General features: G+C 37.7%; 1 protein-coding gene across 1 annotated transcript in view; it reads left to right on the top strand.

Moving 5' to 3' along the window:
* BRIP1 (BRCA1 interacting DNA helicase 1) overlaps positions 1 to 21,544 on the top strand; it is a 127,533-nt gene that overhangs the window by 75,082 nt on the left and 30,907 nt on the right. Inside the window, exon 15 of the mRNA XM_077836781.1 lies at positions 21,093 to 21,252. Coding sequence (XP_077692907.1) covers positions 21,093 to 21,252 — 160 coding nt within the window. The remainder of the gene's footprint in view (positions 1 to 21,092; positions 21,253 to 21,544) is intronic.

A 21,544-nucleotide genomic window follows, 5' to 3' on the forward strand; every position in this document is an offset into this window, starting at 1 on the left:
CCAAAAAAACCCACTAAGAAGATAGCCAGTCCAAAAAGGAAGAGGACCTCATCCTGGAAAGGATCTTTGGCCCCAAATTTCAAGATCTCTTACTTGATCTAGGCCAGGCAGAGCACAGCAGGATGGAGAGGCCCCACACAGAACCAGGATGGGCACAACATCTGAGCTGAGTAAAATGTGAATAACCATCTTTATTATCATTATGAAGATTATTACAGAACACTTGAGTTTTAACTTGTGGGCCTAGCTGCTACTTCAGTTGTGGGCAGATGCAGTGATATTGCACTTAGCCAGAATCCTTCCCTTCACTTCTCCCACCTATGCTACTTAAAATGACAGATGAACAGAGGAAAAAATGTGGAAACTGGCAGCTGACAGTGGCTGAATGCAGTAGTATTTTTAATAAGAAAATATTAATACAAAAATAAAAAGCTTTATGGCCATAGCCAAGTCATTAATTTTTTTTGTATTTGCTCAGTAAAAATTCCAAGGTGGTCTCTGAAATTGGTAAGGCAAGCCTCCTTTTACCTCTGTAACTGGCAAGCCATCTACAGTCATGTATTAGTTCATCTGTCACAAGGTGCAGAAAGATTTCCTTTGCATAGCTTGAAGGTCTCCTCCCTGAGGCCTGGAATAACTGGTCCTTTTTCCTTCTGGTACCTGCAGAAGCGGGACATCTTGTAAGGTCGCAGCAGCCTGAAAAGAGTTTAACATAATCACCAATGCTGTTCTGTTTCCCAGGACCTGTACACTACTCAGCCTCCTGTGCCTACCTTCCTTGCCCAAAAATAAATCTTTGGTAGAGTTCGAAGTTAAAATTAACTCACTATTTCTTTTCCTGGGAATACTCCTTTGCGCAGCTTCAGAACAGGCAGAAGTTTGCTGGGCAAGAGAATCAGCAAAGAGAACAGCATTATTTTGAGAGATGTAATTTTTTTATTTGTGGCTGGGTATGTGAATTATAAAATTATAACATTCACAAACTTTTCTTCCCTTTGTCAGGACCAAGTGCAGCAGTATCAGACGTGTTGAGGGGTGGGACAGAAGCCTAGAAGATCTGAGTGTCAGTAGTAAAAGGTTTCAGACTTTGAGGTCAAAGTGATGCAGGTCCAGGGATGACTAGCTATCATCTCGCATTCAGTATTGAGAGGTCGACTCCTGTTTCTGATTGGCCCGTGATGTCCACCTCCATTGTTCACTTGTTACATTTTCAAGCAAACACTTTTTTTTTTAATCCCATGCTGTTCCTCATGCTTGGGGGGAGCTCCTCATAAACAACTGTAAAGATGCCTCATTAACCGCCTTCAAATTCTTCCTTAAAACTCTCCTTTGCCATGATGCTTAAGAAAAACTTGACAAGGATTGTCACTGGTGTACCGAGACCACCGCCTAACATGTCGACCAATATTGCCTCATTGTTTCCTTGAACTCCCCTATCAATTTGTCTCTATCCATCTGTTGTCTTATTTTATGTTTAGATGGTAAGTTCTCCAGGGCAGGGACTTTTTTGTTCTGTTTGCACAGCACCTAGCACACTGGGCTTTTGGTCTGCCACTAGGGCTGCAAGTGCTACAGTAATATAAATAATAAAGGATCCCAAAGTTTGGTCTAAAGAGATAAAAAGTCCGTATTAGACCACAGTTGCTATGTAATGAGAAGAGCATCTGCAACACCACAGGAATAATTGTGGTGACTCTGTGATAACTATTACATAACTGTAACCCTGCATAAAGGAGGTCTCTACTTTTCCCTATCTCTATAGTTCATATCTCTAAAATGTGTTCATTTGTAGCTTAAATTTCATCATATTCTGTTAAAGATTTGGGTTTGTAAACTATTTTTAAAAGAATGTTAAGTTCACTTTTAACTCATCTTCCCCATTTTTTTGTAGAGTTGTAACAGTGTAGGATATCTGCATGTAAGCAGCAGTCTCCTTATACAGCTGTCTGTTGCAACAGTCCTTGTCATATATATCTACTTTACTGTAGTTGAGAACCCAGTAATATTCCATTCTGAACATTCAAGAACACATTTTTGTAATACCCTAAATGCTTTCCATTCTGGGGTGGTGCTACAATGAGAAGTAAGTGTATTTAGATTATATATAATTGATATGTGACTTACTAGCTGTCTATAAAGAAGATTTTATCCTTTATATTTAGTGTTTGAGTCAGGATATGAGTTTAATCACTGTCACCGTATTTTCTGTGAAAAAATATTTTTACAGAATATTGTCATTGTAACAGGGCTCAAATCACCACTGTGGCACCTCCTGCTGGCCGTCCTGGGAATTAGCTCTGGTTCGCCGGTGTGCCTTCATCTAATGGCGTCTTACAACTGTCACTTGTGCCATGAGCGATTGTCACTCTCAGGACCTCAGGGTCCTCTTCTGGACACAGCCCTCCGGCTGTGCCCCACTTGGTTCTCTCCCCCCGCACCTTCTGTGGGACGCCAGCAGTCCTCTGTCCAGCCACTTGCCTCAGTGGCAGGCTGCAGTCTAAGGTCTAGTCACCTGTGTCAGTGGCAACTGGGGCCCAAGGAGGGCTGGGGACCAGCAGTCATGCACTGCATCACCTCCAACCCCTGCCGTCTGTTTCCTTGGGCCACTTCCCCGCAGTCCTAGCACCTTCTCCGCCCTTGTATCAGGACCTCAGTCTGGCAGTGGTCACTTGTGCTCCCCTGACCCCACCCAGCACTGATTGGACCATGGTGCTGTCTCTTCTCCCTCCTTCAGGGCAGCCAGTCCTCCCTCCTCAACCTCCAGGGAATGACTGAAGCTGCTCTGTTCAGCAGCCCTTCTTATATGGCCCAACCTGGCCCTGATGGCTGACTCTCTAAACCTTATCCTGATTGGCAGTCTGTCCAAGCCCTTTTCTAATTGGCTGCTTTAACCCCTCTTCTGCCAGTGTGTGGCAAACGCCGCACCACAGTCATCTATTATAAAACTGGAGTGTGCAGCTGCTCCCAAGAATGTGAAAATGAGATCTAAGCCATGGGTGTGGAGGAGCCACGGTAGTCCTGACATAATGAATATGTACTGCACTTGGGCAGTTGATATGTGGGCCAGCTGCTAGAATTCCCTGGGGCAGCCACTGACAGCAGTTAAAACGTGTGTTTAATTTGCATAATGCTAATATGGTGCTGTTGGCTCTCGGGAGACTTTGAGGTATGGTTTGCGTGCTATCCTATCCTTATGCCATACATTGGAAAGGGGGGTGGGTACCTTTTACAGCTTATTGAACAGTTACAATGATCAGCAGGAGCTTACAATTTCTAAAGTGCCTCTGGCACTTGCTTTTTACATGGGGCAGATACTTTCTAACAACATCTGCATGGCACATAAAGGAGAATCTACAGCGACAGTCAGTGGCAGATTATTAGACATAATGTCTAAAAAATTACATGCTATACTGGTAGATGAGTTTTTTTCACCTGAATTTCACACCCTGCATAGCAATGTAGTTTAATATTTTATTACACTGTTAGTTTAAATGTCTTGAAACATACAGCATCAGAAATATAAAGTAAAAATCCATTATTGGGTCTCACTTCTTGGTTCTGGCTTGTTAAATTGCAGCAAGCTGAATTGGAGCATCTTGCTTAACACGTGGTCTGATTAGCACATTTTACTTGCACGTTGTTCTTACTATTTAAGCAGGAATTGCATGGGAAATGAGGTTTGTCACAGTCAAGACATGTACCACGCTCATTTTTTGAACGAGTCTAAGTAGTAAATAATAATATTTTGCAATCATTACATTTTTCTCCTCAAGTGCTTTCTACTGAAAAGAAAGCAGGAATAAAAACAAGAATTAGCAATAAATAAGAGTGCAACCTAGAAACATTTCTTTGTTAAATAAAAGTGCTGTATACGTCTTGCCTCGGTTGCTTTGACCTTACCATTGTTCTGTACCACTGCAGCCTACAGAGTGCCCGCTCCCTTTGGCATTTCTTAAAGGTTCACTGCCTGATGTGATTTGAGATGTGAAAAATCAATGTACCAGTAGACTGATCACAATCTTACGATGTTTATATTCAAACTCCTGTCTTTGAGGTTTATTATTAATGCATTAATGAACAAAGGTAAGATGTCAGCTAAAGCAGATAAATTTGCAATGTTAAACAATTTACTGCAGTATTGATAGCTTTCCATGACCTTGTAAATGTACATAGGTTGCATTGTGTCAACATTCATACAGCCCAATGGACAGGTGTCGCACACCCCAAATGCAATTAATATTAATTTTCATCCTATAGACTGTCCCTAGTTTCTTATAACTGTACAAATCACTATCTGAGAGCCTGGGACAAAGGCGAAGGATTGCATTAGCATATAGATTAGACTGATTTTTCCCCCCTTAGTATTCTATCCAGGTCATGTTTGAGACGGAATGAAAAGGTTTGTACTCTTTCAGCCCATACTATGCTGTTCTGTGGGAAGGAGGGGGAGGGGAACCCTTCAGTTTTACTTTACACGATCTGTAAATTCATATATAAAATCCTAATTTGTGTGTGTCCGTGTAGTAAACACTAACAACCTTAACGAAGAGTCTAAGGGCATCTGTTGTCACTTTGATGGATGTAACTCCCACACAAAAGAGAAAACAGCGCTGAGAAGACATATTTAAGCAGCATATTGTGCATGAGCACATATAACAGCACATAAAAAATTGGGATTGCGGTACATATTGAAAATCATATAATGGGGTGTCTTGGTAAATTTTTTTTGTTCTACTTTAATGTGAAAATAATAGGCCTTTGAAATCCATTCCTAAAACTAAGCTCCAAATCAGGTGGGAAGTAGTTTATATTTACATTAAAATTTAGTCAGTGGTATAGTATATTCAATGCATTCTAATGCAGATGGCAAATTCACAAAATCATCTTTTTTAAATTGTTTAAATTTGTATATAAATATAAAGAGTTGCAAGAAAACAGATTTTTCATACTCAACACTTGTATAATTTTGATCATATTAATACAGTGGGTAAACTCAAAGGAGTTAAATAAATGGACAGTTAATGAATGACTGTCCAGAATAATGTTGCCTTGTTCTTTGTATTATAGTTCTTTTTGCTTGGTAGACAAAAGGGAGAAAACATGGGCTTCTTTTTCTTACTGTGTTCAGAGAAAGAATATTGGCTAGTGGTTAGATCAGGACTTGGAGTCAGGATTCCTAGGTTCCATTCCTGGCTCTGCTGCTGACTTACTGAGTGACCTTGACCAACTCTCAATCTCTCATGCTTCAGCTTTACCTGTTTGTAAAAGAAGTTTGTTGTGAGGCTTAATGTTTGTGAATTGCTTCAAAATTCTTGCATTGAAAGTCATGAGGAACAGTACAAAGTATTTTACTATATCTGTTTACTATAGGAAATGGATCTTACACCAAGATAGGGAGTGGGGGGGTTATTAATATCAATATTTGCAGATAATTTCAGTATAAAGAAAAAACATCACCATTTTCCATACATTATCAGTTCTTTATATGATTGTTGAAAGCAACCAAAATATCATCATTCCACATTCCAAACAAAGGAAGACCCCAACTGGATTCTGATTCTGTACAATTGGTAAGTGGCACTTTCTCCGATGAAGTGAGTTGTAGTTCACGAAAGCTTATGCTCAAATAAATTTGTTAGTCTTTAAGGTGCCACAAGTACTCCTTTACTTTCTCTTTTGTAGATTCAGAGTTTACTAGGCTTCTCTTAAGTATATTGTTCAACAAAACAGTTCATCTATCCAACTTCACACAGATATCTTTGCTCACAGCGTCTATGGAAGCAAAAATCTTATTTAATGTCTTCAAAGCAATGATTTAGGATGACTAAATGATGATTTTTGCTGGACCAGTGTAAAATTTCAGTGTCTTGAATTTGAAACTCCTTATAATTTCATCTACTTTCTTCCTTGTAGGTGTGATCACGAGGTTCAAGTCTGGTCAGAGAAATAATTTTTCAGAATCAGATATTCTCAAATCACTGCTATTCCTCTTCAGATTTCCTACCTTGCAGGAATGTAGTAGTATCTCTTGACATAAACAGTGTAGGATCCTAGTGTATGTTAAATATGACTGCTGAAAAAAATCATACAAAATAGATAAGGACTGGTAATTCCTTTCCTGCTACATGTGTATGTTTTGGGCCCTTATTTAACTCTTTAAAGGCTTTAGGCCAGATTCTTAAGTGGTAAAAATCAGCACAGTTCCATTGAAATTCATGGACTTGCACCAGTATGCATCATCCGAGAGTCTGACCTTCAGTTTTCTCTCCTTAACTAGGTTATTGTACATTGTGAGGTGGGTAACACTTTTTTTGCTGTTGTCCCTGTTGTAATTCATGCTTTAATCTCTAAGAGATCCTATCTGATCTCACTTTTTAAAATAGTATTGGTAGATACATTGGTCTTGTCTACAATGCCCTGCAGGGATGTAGACATAGTGTTTGTTAACTTTGGCAGATTGTTTTAAGCTAGTAAGACTAGTTCCTTAGTGTCTTCTACTTTATTGATTGCTATTGACTGAAGTGCCTGCTACTAATATTGATATCATTGGTGAAGGATCATCATTTGCATTGGCTTACTTGTAGAAAGTCTTTCTCGCTTTGCATTTCAGTATTTTAACATTGGTTTCATTCTGTAACTTGGGCCCAGAACTATCCTAAATAATGTTGGCTGATTAACCCCACCCCCACACACCAGAAGCTTTTAACCAGCTTTGAGAGGCTAGTCTGATATTTTCCTTTTAAAATGTATTAACTTTCCTTCACGTTACCCAGTTAGAGTTGACCACTACACAAAACTCTTGGTGTTCAGGGATTGAAAATGGGAGTTTTTTACATTGAGTTCTGTCTCTGACTTGCTATATGATGTTAGGCAAATTGCTTAACCTTGTTTTTTCTTCTTCAATTTCCCATTCTGTAAATGGGGGTAATCATAACCACCTTTATAAAGTGCTTTGAGATCTACAGATCAAAAGTGCTATATAAATACTTAGTTACATTATTTTTTCTATTAACAAGATAAGGAGACTAAAAGACAAATCCTGCTATTACTCTTCTACTATTGGAATCAGTTCCCCATGACACACATCCAGCTACTTCAATTTACCGTGTCAGCTGCACAGCATTCTCAGGCTTGGTTGGCCCAAGGCCTAGGACTACAAGCCTGTTTTGAATCAGTTTTCCCACATGGCACTGTGCTTCACTGCTAATGTGCCACTAAGCCAATCTTGTCTGTCTCTCTCATTTTTTTTTTTTTTTTGTTTTTTTGTTTGCTCTGGAAAAAGGAGGTCAAGGGATGATTGAAATTGTTTTTTTGACAACGGGTGAGGAAGAGGACAGCAGTGTGGAATGCTAACCTTGTTACAGAATATATATTTTAAAAGTCACATTTGATTTGGAAACAACTTCTAAATAGTCCTTTTAAAAATACTTTCACTGACAGCATTCTTTGTAAAAGAGATTGTTGTCTCATTAGCAAGCAAAACAATATAGTTAGCCCAAGGTAAATGTTTATACACACAAGTACTACTGTAGCACAGAAAGCTGTTGTCTTAGTCGACTTTAGAACCACAAAAGAACCAGATTGCTTAGAAATAACTGTGATAGCTTTAAATGATTCAGTGTTTCAAAGGTTTACCAATTTGTTTTGAGAAAAATATGTAAATTGTTTTGGGGAAAAGTACAGATTTTGCATAAATGGCTACTTTTAACAGTGGAAACAACATATTAACAGTGTTGTTCTGGAGTCTTCAGCGTGCAAAACATTTCATTTTTCATTACTGTTGTCGCCATTCATATTTTCCATTATTTAAGGGGCTTATTGAAAAATTGATGGTTTGTTGGTACCAGAGAGACATCCTGTAGGTTGCAGTGTTGATTTATGGCACGTGGAACACAGTTCAGTGCTTCAGTTTCCTGCTGGTGAGCGGCACTTTGTCATTGTCCCTAAAGAAAAATCATACCAGTGAAATCCCTTGTGTTTCCCCCAAGTTGAGCGATGCGTACTCTTTCTTCAGAAATGATGATGAATTATTCACCTTTTTATTGTGCTAGTGTGTGCACATAGTGATCCTAACCTTGTTCATAGCACAGAGCTTTTCACCATATACAGCCTTTAGTTTAATTATGTAGTTGGGTTGCATTTTTTTTGAACACACTATATGTGCCAAGCCTGTGTGGGCCAGCCCAGATTTTACTCCAAGTTTCCTAGAGTATGCAGGTGTCTCTCAAGTAGGTCTTGGTCATAATGTTGTATGGGGAGAATATCTGGTAGTGTTTTCTTGCAGAAAATTGTTTCCTGAGAAATATAGGTACAGTATTTCAAAACTGAAAAAGATTTTCTTTTTCAAATGAGTTCTTGAAGTTTACAGATCTCTGTCTGCTGTGAGGAGGTTTGTCTTTAAGCTGATTCTCTGTTTTTGCAATAGGGTGCGAAAGGTCTAAATGCATCAGTCTCTTGGGATAGCACGTAATAGTATGGATTTCCTGTTGAGAGCAGCTTTTTCTTGAGATGTGCTTAAAGAAAGCAGGACAAGAGGGCAGAAGATTCCACAGTAGAGGCCCACCTGTTAAGAATATTAAAAGCTTGTGTGATCTTTCTTCATAACACTGGAAGAAATTTAAAATGTAAGAAGGAATGTGAGATTTGGATAAAGGTCTGTGTTCAGCTTCTTGAATCCCATCTATAAACTGATGACATCTCACAAACTAACTTCCTTTTTAGGAAAGAAAAAATTATTAAGCGTTTGATATCCACTTATTTTTTAAAATCTTGTCTGTCGGTACCAGCCTGAGCGATCTTAAAATCCTTTTATTTTTAACTATTTTCACTTTAAATGTATAGACCTTCACTTTATAGGCATGAGTTATTTTCTTACTGTTCATTAATTTAGGGGATCTTTCAATTCATTTTAATTCTCCAAATTTAAAGTACCAGTAAGTAGTCAGGGGAGGCAGTTTGGCACAGGCCAGAGCATCTAATCTAAGCTCTTTTTCAGGTCCTCTGTAAGCTTGAAAGTTTGTCTTTCTCATCAATCGAAATTGGTCCAGTAAAAGATATTACCTTGCCCACCTTGTCTCTCACATTTTAATTGTCATATCTAACAACGAGAATAAACTTTTATTTAGGAAATAATTAAAAAGTAGAAATGCAAAACAAGATAAACAATGTTATAAAAATTCAAAATGAAACTCACATGTAAAAGATGCACAAGTGCCCACCCTTTGAAATATTACACATACAATATTTGTGGTATAGGTGACATAAATTGGTTGCTGCTTTTAGTTTTAAAGAATATTTTCTGCAGATATTTTTAACAGATATGTGTTTGGAAGGGGAATAAAAACTGAAATACACCTACTTTATTAAATATTGTATAGTGTCTTCCATATTATTTATCTTCAAAGATATTGAAAGGAAGGGGGGCTGCAGCAGCATGACCACTCCCAGTGCAAATTTAATGGCCTTTCCCACTTCCTTCTGCACTGGCTGCTAATGGGCTCAACTTCCCAGGTGGCAGGAGGACCTCTTCACCCCACATAGGAAATCATAAGACATAAATTGGTCCAAATGCCTTCCACTCCTCTCCTACACAGTCCCACTTCTATCAGCCTCATTGTCGCAGTTCTCGGTATTCTTCTGTATGCTCCCATTCAGTGTCCTCCTTCCATTCTTACCTTTGTTCCATTTTTATTGCTCCTGTTACTAATTACTTCTTGCAATTCCCTCCTGATCCCAATCCTCCCCCCAAATTAAAAAAAAAAAAGTGGTACTAAGAGATGGGTCCTTCATCACCTGAAGATTTTGTTTCTGCATTGTTGTACTCTCCTTCTGTCCTTTGAGTTTTTTTGTCTTTTTAAAATTGTAACCTCTATGGGATGATGTGTTTCTACTGCACCTATCACAAATGGTGTGCTGACCTTAATTGGCCCTTTGGGAGCTACATCAATATTAATAACTAACAACAATTGGATTTTTCATGGTATAGATTTCTAGTGATTTTGGTGTGTTATATACATTGGGTTCTAAATCTTTTAATAGACAAGCTTGGCAAATTAGTATTTTTGGAAGCTTTTAGCATGAGTATTACTAGCGCAGTGTTCTGCCATGGCTTTTTGAAGAAATCATATTTAGTATCAGTCTATAGTATTAGTGTTGAGAGTTTTATATAAAAAGTAGGTAGACCCTAATCAGACATATTCTTCAATAGCTCCTTGAAGACATTTGTATTTAATACCATTAATGTTTAAGGAGTAGGCCCAGTATATCTATCAGTGACCGCCTCCATGTTGGGATTGTATCCAAAACACACACCTGAGTAAAAATACCTAAAAGAAAGAACAGAGAAACAGATCTTCCTCCTAATGCTGTTTTGCTTTACCAGTGTCTCATTCCTTCTGTAACTTCCTTCAAGGAGTTCCCTAAGAGAAATACTAAAAATAATCATTGCAAAAAATGACAATGTGGATGCTACGTTCATTCTTAATTCAAAGCTAGAACATATAGCCATGCAATTAACCACTGCGGAGGACTGATTAGGGCCTGAGGCTAGTAGGAGAGTGGTCCGGACAAAAAGATACAGCTGCAGATAAATAAGTGATTCAGCAAACTTCATCATCATGGAAGTTTATTAAAGGAGATGTAATACCAATGGAACTAGACACAGTATAAAAATGTCAGTATTCTGAGATCAGAGGATTACTTTCATGGAAAATATGATCTTCACTATTTTAAGATCCTGTCTGCTTAGGCTGCGTATAGATCTCTTCTGAGAGGAAGGGAAAAGGCAGCTGATGTAGCTGCAGTTATGATCATGCTATGACATATGAGCAAACTGGACTAGTTCCTGCAGACGGTCCGAATGGTGAGAGACATCCTGTAGTAAGAAAAGAAAACTGCATTTGTGAGAAATAAAACATACATTATGGTTATCCCTGTGAAGAAAAAATATAAATTTGTATTTTAAAAAAATTGGTTAAAATTATTTTTAAAAGGCTTTGCATTTGTAGAAAGTGTAATGTTTTTATAATTATACCAGATTATACCAAATATGCAAGAGCTGGCCACAGTATTTTACATACAATTAGTAGTTATAACGACTGATGTGGAAGACTTCCAATGGGATAGTAGTTGGTTAGTGGAATGTAGAACTCGTACGTCAGCAGTTCAAATCTTTTTATTAGATGTTGGTCTGTCCCGTTCTTTGAGAACAGGAGCCTATTCTACAAAACTCACCACCACAGTTGGCAGTTGGTACCCTTATTGGCAGTTTTATTAGGGGGGCCAAAAATTGAATCACAATGGAGACCGAACTACCTTCTCGCCCAAAGTTATGGTTTCTCAGATTAGGGATGAGCACTTTGGGAAAACTTTCACTGCTGTAGCCCATGCTGTGCCACTTCAGTGAATGAAAAGACATCAGTTTTTAGGGCTAACTAGGCATCTTTCACAAATATTAAATTTATATATGAAAAAACATTATATAATGTTCACCAAGGTAAGTCTGCTTCACTTGCTGAGCTCATGGCAAACACATACCTCCTTACTTGGCAAAACTAAAACTACCATTGATTTTAATTGTAGCTTTGCTGGAGTCAGTAAGGAGTGCTGGATAGGCACCCCTTTAGTTAAAATGAACTTTTAAATTGACCTCTCCAATGGTGATTGCCTCATTCCGTGGCCTAGGTAAGTGGATATATCAGTCTCTTCGTGAACTGGTATTATAGAATTTAAAGTGGAATCGAGGTTTATGGCTAATGTTTTGGGATCTGGACTGATAAAAACACAACAAAGAGATCAATAAAAAAGAAGAGCTGTCAGACAAACACAGAAATGTGAATGTGTAATTTCCCATCTGACAGAAAAAGGCAATGTACAAAATGTAGTTAAATATAACCTAGTACGAAATTTAAAGCAAAGCTATTAAAAATATTCCACCTCTGGTACGGTCTGATTTTTGTTGTTTTTGTTAAATAACTAATGTGTTTTAAAAAGCATTAAAGTGCTTATCTAGGCAAAATCAAGCAACTTTTAATGTTCTGAATGTTAGTAAAAAGCAACAAAATTATCACAAAGTTAAGTTTTAATAATTTTGGTGGGTTTTTTTACTATATCATAAAAATAATTAGATTTCTGTTCCCAAATTACTTCAGAAAATCTATATCAGTAGCAGTCATCTTGTCCCTTATGATTTTTTTATGTTTATAAAGAGTTCTTGTAATTGAAATGTTGGAATGATTTATTAGATTTATGCTTGAAATTAGTATCCCCAAATATTTTTATTTTTATGTGGTTATCTGGAAGAGTTTTATGTGCAACTCAGCCAAATGTGAATAGAGTACTAACTTGAAAGGTGAAAAACAACAGTGTGGAATTAAACTTTTCTTTTTTTTTTTTTAAAGTGGACTGTGGTCTGGTTTTGTTCCCTCCTCGCCAATAAGATTTCCAGGCAGCTGGAATTGCCCTTGCATGCGTTTTCCTTGGTCTGTTGCTTGTGGTTTATTTCATGAACCTGTAGAATTTATGGCCATCTTCACAATTTATAAATTATCAAAGGGCTTGAAGAGCACAAATTCAAGTTGACAGCCTCTCTTGTGTCTCCATGAATTTCATAATCATTGATGAAATACTTTTGTGCACCGTATACTTGTACAGAGAGATGCAGCTGGGCACAGTTTCTGTACATCTGCAGTTCTTTAAAATGTTTCTGGTACTGTGAGGTTAAAAGACTCTTCCAAAATTGGAGGGCAGCGGGGAGTGGGAGAAATAAGTTTATAGTAGTCTTGAGACAGTTTGTAACTTCACAAGTGTGGAACCAAAATTATATACTTAAACTTTCAGTAAGTTAAAAATTCACTGTGATCCTCTTCATGTGTCAGAGCCTTGAGGCATTCTTTTTTTCCCTTTGTTTGATACCCCTGATCTCCAGGTCCTTTTGTCACAGCTGAATGCAGACTGGATGTTAGGACTCCTTTTGGAAACAATCAGTGTAATCAGTTATAGGGAGTGACATGAATTAATCTTTGTCCCACACTTCTCCGGAAACCCCTGCCCTTGCTGTCCTAAACTAACTGAAAACTAAAAATAGAACCCAGAACTAAAAATAGAACCCAGAACTGCAGCATGGCAGTGTAGAGTATTACCACTTGGCCACTATTTTTTAACTAAAAGATTTTTCATATATATTTAAAATTTATAATTACATGATAAATATACATTTAAGGTCCTGTAATTAAAGGGAAATATTTCAAAATATGGAACTTTAGCTGTTTTGAAAAGTTACTCTAAAACTCCTCCCGACCCCCTCCCTTTTATATAACCTGTAAATGAAATTATATTGATGAACTGATTCTGAAGAAGTTATAGAATACAATATTATAAGAATGTTGTGCATTTTTGTGTCTATCTCTTATATGTTGACGGATGGGCTGGTATGAGCCCCTTTTTGAACAAGTGGTTGTTCTTGCTGTCCCAAATACACTGTATCCATTTGAGTTTCACCAAAAGTGGGGTTTTTTGAAGCTTGGCGGCCAAGCCACTGGGTTGGGTGCATCTGTATTTTCCATTTCTGAAGTTTTATGCTGACTCTGTGTAGAACTTCTGTTTGACCCTTCAAACACGTTTCCAGCCCACTGGAGACACAGTTTGATTTTGAAGCAATGCTTATTCAAAAAGAAAATTCTGGTAGCAAACACATGAAGAGCTCTGCATGGGAAAAGGCTTTTAGATCAATGTTAGTCCCTTGAGGATCTCTGACTTTTTGCGCTAACAATGGTGGCAATACTGTGATTTTATTAAGGAAAGCCTAATGGCTGTTTCTCCACACCTTATTTCCAAGTAACAATTAAATTGATTCAGAGATGCTAGTCTGGTAAGTTTGATAAAATGGACTTTGTAGCTTTTCAAAACCCTCCCTGTACAAATAAGGTGAAGAAAATGTGGAAGTTCCAAAGGGGTAGGTCTTTTATGTATAATTGCAAGCTTTCAGTGGGGTACAGGATATTTGTCTAAGATTAGTGGTTACATAGGCAGTGGGAGAATAGGTTCATGGGCAGTCATTGGGTAATTAAAGAAAGCACCTCAAGATCCACTTGTTTTAGAAGATTATGATATAGTATCTAAATACCATGATGACAAGCCCATTACAAATGAGAAGGATGCACTACTTCATTGCTGTAGTTTGCAGTGTAATAAAAGCCAATGGTTATTTAACTGCTGATTAGTTCCAAAGCTATTATCTGAATCCTTCCTGCACCATCAGATGTCTCTTGGGAATGAACAAGGCTCCATCATCCTTTCTCTTTGCATATTCTCTATGTTGTTAAATTCCACAAATGTTCCCTCTCTAAATGCTGCTTGATGCCCATTTAAAACCAGCATGAAAATATTAAGTGCATATTCAATGTAAGGGATTTCTGAGTAACAGGCCCTCGGAGTGGGGCATATAAAGGAGAACAATTAACTGATAGTTTTATGTTCTCCTTTAGACTTCCCACCTCATTCCCAAGGACCTATTCCTCATAAATCAATCAACCAGGGGATAGTGCAAAGAAAGTGACTGTTTTCCCATAGTCTTCTGCAGCAGTATGATTTCTGCAGTTTAACTTGTCAGCTTCCCTTTGCTTAAGATTTTGGAAATTATACTCATGTAGCGTTAGCAAATCTTTGGCTTTGTTGCATGGAATAGGAACCCCCTTGCCTGCCCCTGAGATTGGAAAAGCGAAAAAAGGAATCTGGGAAGGGAACATATCTATGAAGTAGGATATGAGGACCACAGCTGGAGGCAGCGGAGAGAAATGGTAAAAGATGCAGAGGAAACCTCTTCTCTCATATTTCACAAGATATTGGAAAGCTTCAGCGGCCGTCTAAAAAACAAGAAACAGCAGAATTGGGAGACAAGCCTAGATACTAAAAACACAGCTCCTGGGGAAGAACTTGCAACTGTTTTAAAATTACAAGGGGAAAAAAAATCAAATAAACATCCATCAGCTTCTGGGAAGATGGCAGATTCTACTTGCCTAACAAGATTTTCTGCTTTCTTTGAGGAAAACCTCATTTCATTTATAGAACCATTAGAGAGTCCATATTTAAAGGGTTTAATAAAACATATATAGACTGCCTTGCCCTGCAAAAACTATTATTCCCCTGGGTAGAGAAAGTGACTGACTGTGGGCATTAATGGCCTCCTCCTGTGGTTTCTGGCATTATACCCCACTCTTATTTGTGTTTTTCCAACCCAAAGTGCTATTGTTTTTCATTATAAACCTGCACTTGAGTTCACAGTTCCTATGAAGCATGGATGTGTGTGATATTTTATTTATTTTTATTTATAGGTATCTCATTATTGTGATGTGTGTATAGTGTGAGTGCGTATCATGTTTATAAAAGCATTTGCATACCTTTTCTGTATACAAGAAAGATCCTGTATATGGCAAACACCATTAAAATGGAATAAGTACATTTTATATGAAATTGTTTTATCCTTGCCAAATATTAATTATATTCATAATCTGCATTTTTACATACAGAAGGTAGACTTGCTGGTGTCGTGGCAGATATTAACTGTCAGTTAAAAGACAAACCTGAAGTCATCAAGGGCCAGTAGGAGCTTTGACTGTATTCCTCAAAGGGGAGAGGTAGACAATGCTGTTTACATTACTGTGTAATCCATAAAAGTGGAAAGAACTTTGGCTTTGCAGATGGTTTCTGATAGATCTGGATGAAAGATGTTCTAATACACTCTTTGCCGATAGTGAGTGGAAGCTATTTCTTTTTAAAATGAGAAGAATACAGTAGGATTGACTGGGTGAATTTCAGATTTTTAAAAAATCTATGGAGATTTATACAGTGTCTACAGTTTATATAGATAATATCTTTGAAAGTGGGACCTATTTATTGTTGATAGTGTGAAATTTTGAAGCAACCTAGTGAGAGGTTGATTACCCTGCTGCATATTAATTCTCGTTATTATCATGTGGTTTTTGCATTAACAAGAAGTTGAATCATTCTGTTTGTAAACTTTCTGATCCAGAGTTTCTAGTTGTTAATTTGTGAACTGGAATCAGTGTTTTACATATTATAAAAGCAAAACCTACCTGCTCATTGCAGGATAATGGATAAAATGTACCCATTTTGTTCTCTAGACATGTATGCTGTCATGCTGTCTGAAATGGCTCATGAGTGAGAGTACCAGCCTCAGGGCAGACTGTCTAAAAGCAGGGCAGATACCCCAAACTTGTATGTTCTGTAATTAGAGTTCAACAACCCAGTAACAAATGTGAGTGCCCAAAGTACTAAAATAGTCTTATAATGGAGTCACAGGCAGTACCCTTAGACACTCCAGTCTACCTTGCTGCCCTGGCAAGCTGAATTATGTGAAAAATGGTCATTTACACCATAATTCACAAAATATTCAAGTTGCTCCCAGTTCCAAGAGGCCAGTCACTTACCCCAGGTCAGGTTGTATCTTACATCTCATATCAAAGACAAAGCCTGTAGCCAATCCTGTAATAAACTATTTAACAGTTTTTAACTGGGAAAAAGAAATGAGTTATTACAGGTTAAGGCAAGCAGGCATATATACACAAATGGGTTTGTCTGTGACCCAAAAGGTGACATAGTTGTAATAATCTTTCAGTTCAAAGTGTCTTTGAAGGTTAACCCATTCCAAGCAGCATGGGGATCTCTTTGTTTATGTTTAGGAATCTTTGACCCTCAGAATCCAGATAGCATAAAAGAGATTCAGTTTCTCCTTGTCAGAGTTTTTTATGCCCTCCACTCTGGAGCTCAAACCTGATGGGATGAATTCATGTGTAGGTCTCTCCTTCCTGGGGGGAGTTAGGGATTGGTCCAGGTTCCAGAGGGAGCAGTTTGCACAACCTGAGGCAAAGGACTGAGACAGTGTACAGTGAGTGGAGTTGAAGGGGGCGGCAGAGGACTGACAAAAAGTCAGGGTTTGACTATGAAAAGCATAATCCTTATTACAGAGTTGAACTGTGAACTTAAAAATCTTTAAATATATGGAATCAGGTGGATGTACTGCAGAATTGTTAAGAAAAATACTAGCGATCATTCAGCAGTAAGAGAAATTAACTTAAAATAAAAAGAAAAGGAGGACTTGTGGCCCCTTAGAGACTAACAAATTTATTTGAGCATAAGCTTTTGTGATGTATTCCGATGAAGTGAGCTGTAGCTCATGAAAGCTTATGCTCAAATAAATTTGTTAGTCTCTAAGTTGCCACAAGTACTCCTTTTCTTTTTGCGGATACAGACTAACACGGCTGCTACTCTGAAACCTAACTTAAAATAGTTATTTCTGTCCATCAAACCAGATCTACTTAATCTCCGTTCATATCAAATGTGTGTTGCCATTCTGGTGTCTTGAAAGGTGTGTTATGCATCATCAGGCAAAACGATCAGGTGAAGGAATGGATCTCTGGGTGTCTTGCTCCCTAGGTTGATAAAATTCAGACTGGGGATTGGTGAAAGAAGGGGAAGTGATGATAACTAATGGCATAATTGCCCCCAGCCAATCAATCAACAAGAGCCTGTGTTCATTCCATACTTTTTTTGGTTTTAGATTTAATACACATTTTCATTAAGCATAGAGAGCATGTAAAGCAAGCAAACTATTTGATTACAAAGGGGCTAACCTGTGTTAATTTGGGATCACAGATGCAGAGACTACAATCTGTTAGGTACAGCTGTTGTTAAATGGTATGTCCATACTTTTTATTTCTAACTTTTTGTCAAGTTTATTTGAGCTAATTTAAAAGTATTGAAAACTAGAGCTTTTAGGATCCAGAAGATGTCAGATGAAAACAGCATCTTTGGTTTCAACCCCAGCCGTGGGTCTCTCCTGTCTTTGATCTTTCTAGCTGGCAATCTGAGAAGCAAGTAATTTCCTACTCTTTCTTTTCTTTCAACAGCCCCTTGCTTTGAGGGAGTACCACATGGTGCTCAGTAGTGGCCACTCTGACATTTAAGGTGTGTTGCTTTGATGGACTCTGATGCTTTCCTGGGGTACCCAGGGGTTGTAAAGCACCTCACTACCACCTGCCCTTAATGTGAGGGAGCCTTGTCTATGCCTGCCAGGGGTCAGCTCTCTGGCAACTTCAGCCACAGGCAGCAGAAGTACTCCCCTCTCAGCCTACACAGGCACCGCTGTCCCTCATGCAGGTTAGCGATAGGCACACTCCAACCCCTTAGTCATCTGAGTGTCCAGCCCCTGTTCCACTGGACACTCGCAGCGTTCACTGATCTGTTACTCCCAAAAGAATTGTGCACACCAGCTTATCAGTTTCATCTTAGGACACAGCTCTACCTGGCAAACAGCACTTAGATTTATTTGTGAAGAAATCAAGTATACGTTTAACCAAGACCAGAGATTAAAATGATAGCAAGTGGATTAATGGAAGCAAAAGGTTACATGTAAAATAAAATCATAACATACATTCTGGAGCCTAAACATAACTGACAAGATGCCCTCTTGTCTAATAAAGTACTTTTATTCAAAGTCCTCACAGCATTTTCCAGCCAGGATGACTGAGACCCTCCTTTTATGAGACCAAGCCCATTGGCAGCTTGTCTCCCCAGGTGAAGGATACCACGGCATCTTTCTGTACCCCTCAGTATATTAGATAAGTCATTTGTTCTTTACCCATAAACAGGGTTCCCTCCCCTGCTCTTTGTCTCTTCCTGTTCATTTCTTCTCTTGAAGTCACAGATTCCCAAAGTCCAGCACCATTTTCAGCTACAAAACTGGTAGCCATCATGCCTTACATAGCATCATATCATGGTGTGGCTTAATGGCTTTACGGGTTGGGATACAATGTAAAGTGAGGAAATGAAGGCATAAAGAATCATCAGGGACCTGTCAAAGATGTGGGGGAGGGAGCTGTGGAAATTAGGGCTGTCAATTAATTGCAGTTAACTCACTCGATGAACTCAAAAAAATTAACTGTGATTAAAAAAATAAACACAATTAATCATAGTTTTAATCACACTGTTAAAACAATAGAATACCAATTGAAATTTATTAAATATTTTGGATTTTTTTTACATTTTCATATATATTATATATATATAGTCATATTTTCATATATATTGTATTCTGTGTGGTAATTGAAATCAAAGTGTATATTATTTTTGTTACAAATATTTGCACTGTAAAAATAAACAAAATAAATAGTATTTTTCAATTCACTTCATACAAGTAATGTAGTGCAATCTCTTTGTCGTGAAAGTGCAACTTACAAATGTAAATTTTTTTCATTACATAACTGCACTCAAAAACAAAACGATGTAAAACATCAGAGCCTACAAGTCCACTCAGTCCTACTTTTGAAGCCAATTGTTAAGACAAACAGGTTTGTTTACATTTACAGGAGATAATGTTGCCCTCTTTTTATTTACAATGTCACCAGAAAGTGAGAACAGGCATTTGCATGGCTCTTTTGTAGCCAGAGTTGCAAGATATTTACATGCCATAGAATCATAGAATATCAGGGTTGGAAGGGACCTCAGGAGGTCATCTAGTCCAACCCCCTGCTCAAAGCAGGACCAATCCCCAATTTTTGCCTCATATCGCTAAATGCCCCCCTCAAGGATTGAATTCACAGCCCTGGGTTTAGCAGGCCAAAATTCAAACCACTGAGCTATCCCTCCCATATATGCTAAATATTCACAGCGTCCTTTGTGCTATGGCCACCATTCCAAAGGACGTACTTCTGTGCTGATGATTCTCGTTAATGCATTATTTTTTTAATTAAATTTGTGACTGAACTCTTTGGGGGGAGAATTGTATATCCCCTGCTCTGTTTTACCCGCATCCATAGATCTAGAGGTCCTCTTGAGGTCCCTTCCAACCCTGATATTCTATGATTTAAGAATCTGAAGTGCCTTCCAAAATCTGAGAGGGACAAGGTATGGAGCATGCTTTCAGAAGTCTTAAAAGAGCAACATTCTGATGCGGAAACTATAGAACCCAAACCACCACAAAGAAAATCAACCTTCTGCTGGTGGCAACTGACTCAGATAATGAAAATGAACATGCGTTGGTCTGCACTGCTTTGGATTGTTATCAAGCAGAAGCCATCATCAGCACGGTCGCATGTCCTCTGGAATGATGGTTGAAGCATGAAGGGACATATGAATCTTTAAGTGCATCTGGCATGTAAAACTATCTTGCGATGCTGGCTACAATGTTGCCATGAGAACGCCTGTTCTCACTTTCATGTGACATAAAAAAGAAGCGGGCAGCATTATCTCCTGCAAATGTAGAAACAAACTTGTTTGTTTTCGTGATTGGCTGAACAAGAAGTAGGACTGAGTGAACTTGCAGGCTCTAAAATTTTCATCGTTTTATTTTTGAATGCAGGTTTTTTTGTACATAATTCTACATTTGTAAGTTCAACTTTCATGATAAAGAGATTGCATTGCAGTACTTGTATTAGGTGAATTGAAAAATACTATTTTTATTTTTTTACAGTACAAATACTTGTAATCAGAAATAAATATAAAGTGAGCACTGTACACTTTGTATTGTAATTGAAATCAATATACTTGAAAATGTAGAAAACATCCAAAAATATTTAAATAAATGGTATTCTATTATTGTTTAACAGTGCAATTAATCGTGATTGATTTTTTTAGAACTATATGAAAAAATGTGATTGTGTGCTTTTTTGTGCATTTCATATGCCTTCACTAAATAAAATTTACTCATACTGAATTGCATCCACTGTGTTTATTACTTTAAGAATCCACCAGTACAACACCTGTCACAAGATAGTTCATTTCTTTTTTGAGAATTGCAAGGCATAAGTATATCAAGTTGCAGCAGTGGAGAGCATAAATGTTTGGATTTTGAAATGCAGTTGCATACATTCAAATTGCACAAATTTCCAGAGCGTCAAGTTATGACTAATATTGACAAATACTGAATAGTATGCATTTTATAAAGTTGTGATTGGTATTTTTATTGTGCATTTTATTGGGGACATGTTTAGTATGTTTTAGAGCCTTTTGAAAAATTAGGTGACTGAATATTCACTATGGCACTCTTAAATTTTTTTTTTGTATGTTTGTTTGTTTAGTTGCTGGATAAATTAAAAGATCGCTGGATGCACACTGGTTTATGGAGAAACTTGGAGCTGGTTAAGACAGTCATTGCAGAGCCTAAAGGAGGAGACAAGGCTGACTTTGATGCACTGCTCCAATTATACTATGATGCAATAAAACATAAAGGAGGAAAAGGTAATTGGATGGCTGAGGATGTCTGAATGAATTTTTAACTCGCGTTAAGTAATTAATGTAGACTTTTCAGGTAGAAAGTGTGGCTGATATTTTAAAAGTCAGACTAAGATGGTGTCGTACAATTTATTTTACTATGATATGATATTTTTGGATTTGAGAGGAGTTGTGCCTGATAGTTTGTACGTAATGTATTCATATATTCCACACAAAAAACTTTGTTCAAATAACATTAAGGATGCAAAGTCAAGCACTATGAAGTTAGGAAATGCCAGTATTAACCTTTATGCTGCCT

The sequence above is a fragment of the Eretmochelys imbricata genome, chromosome 17 (genome assembly GCF_965152235.1).
Source record: "Eretmochelys imbricata isolate rEreImb1 chromosome 17, rEreImb1.hap1, whole genome shotgun sequence".
Classification (NCBI taxonomy): Eukaryota; Metazoa; Chordata; order Testudines; family Cheloniidae; genus Eretmochelys; species Eretmochelys imbricata.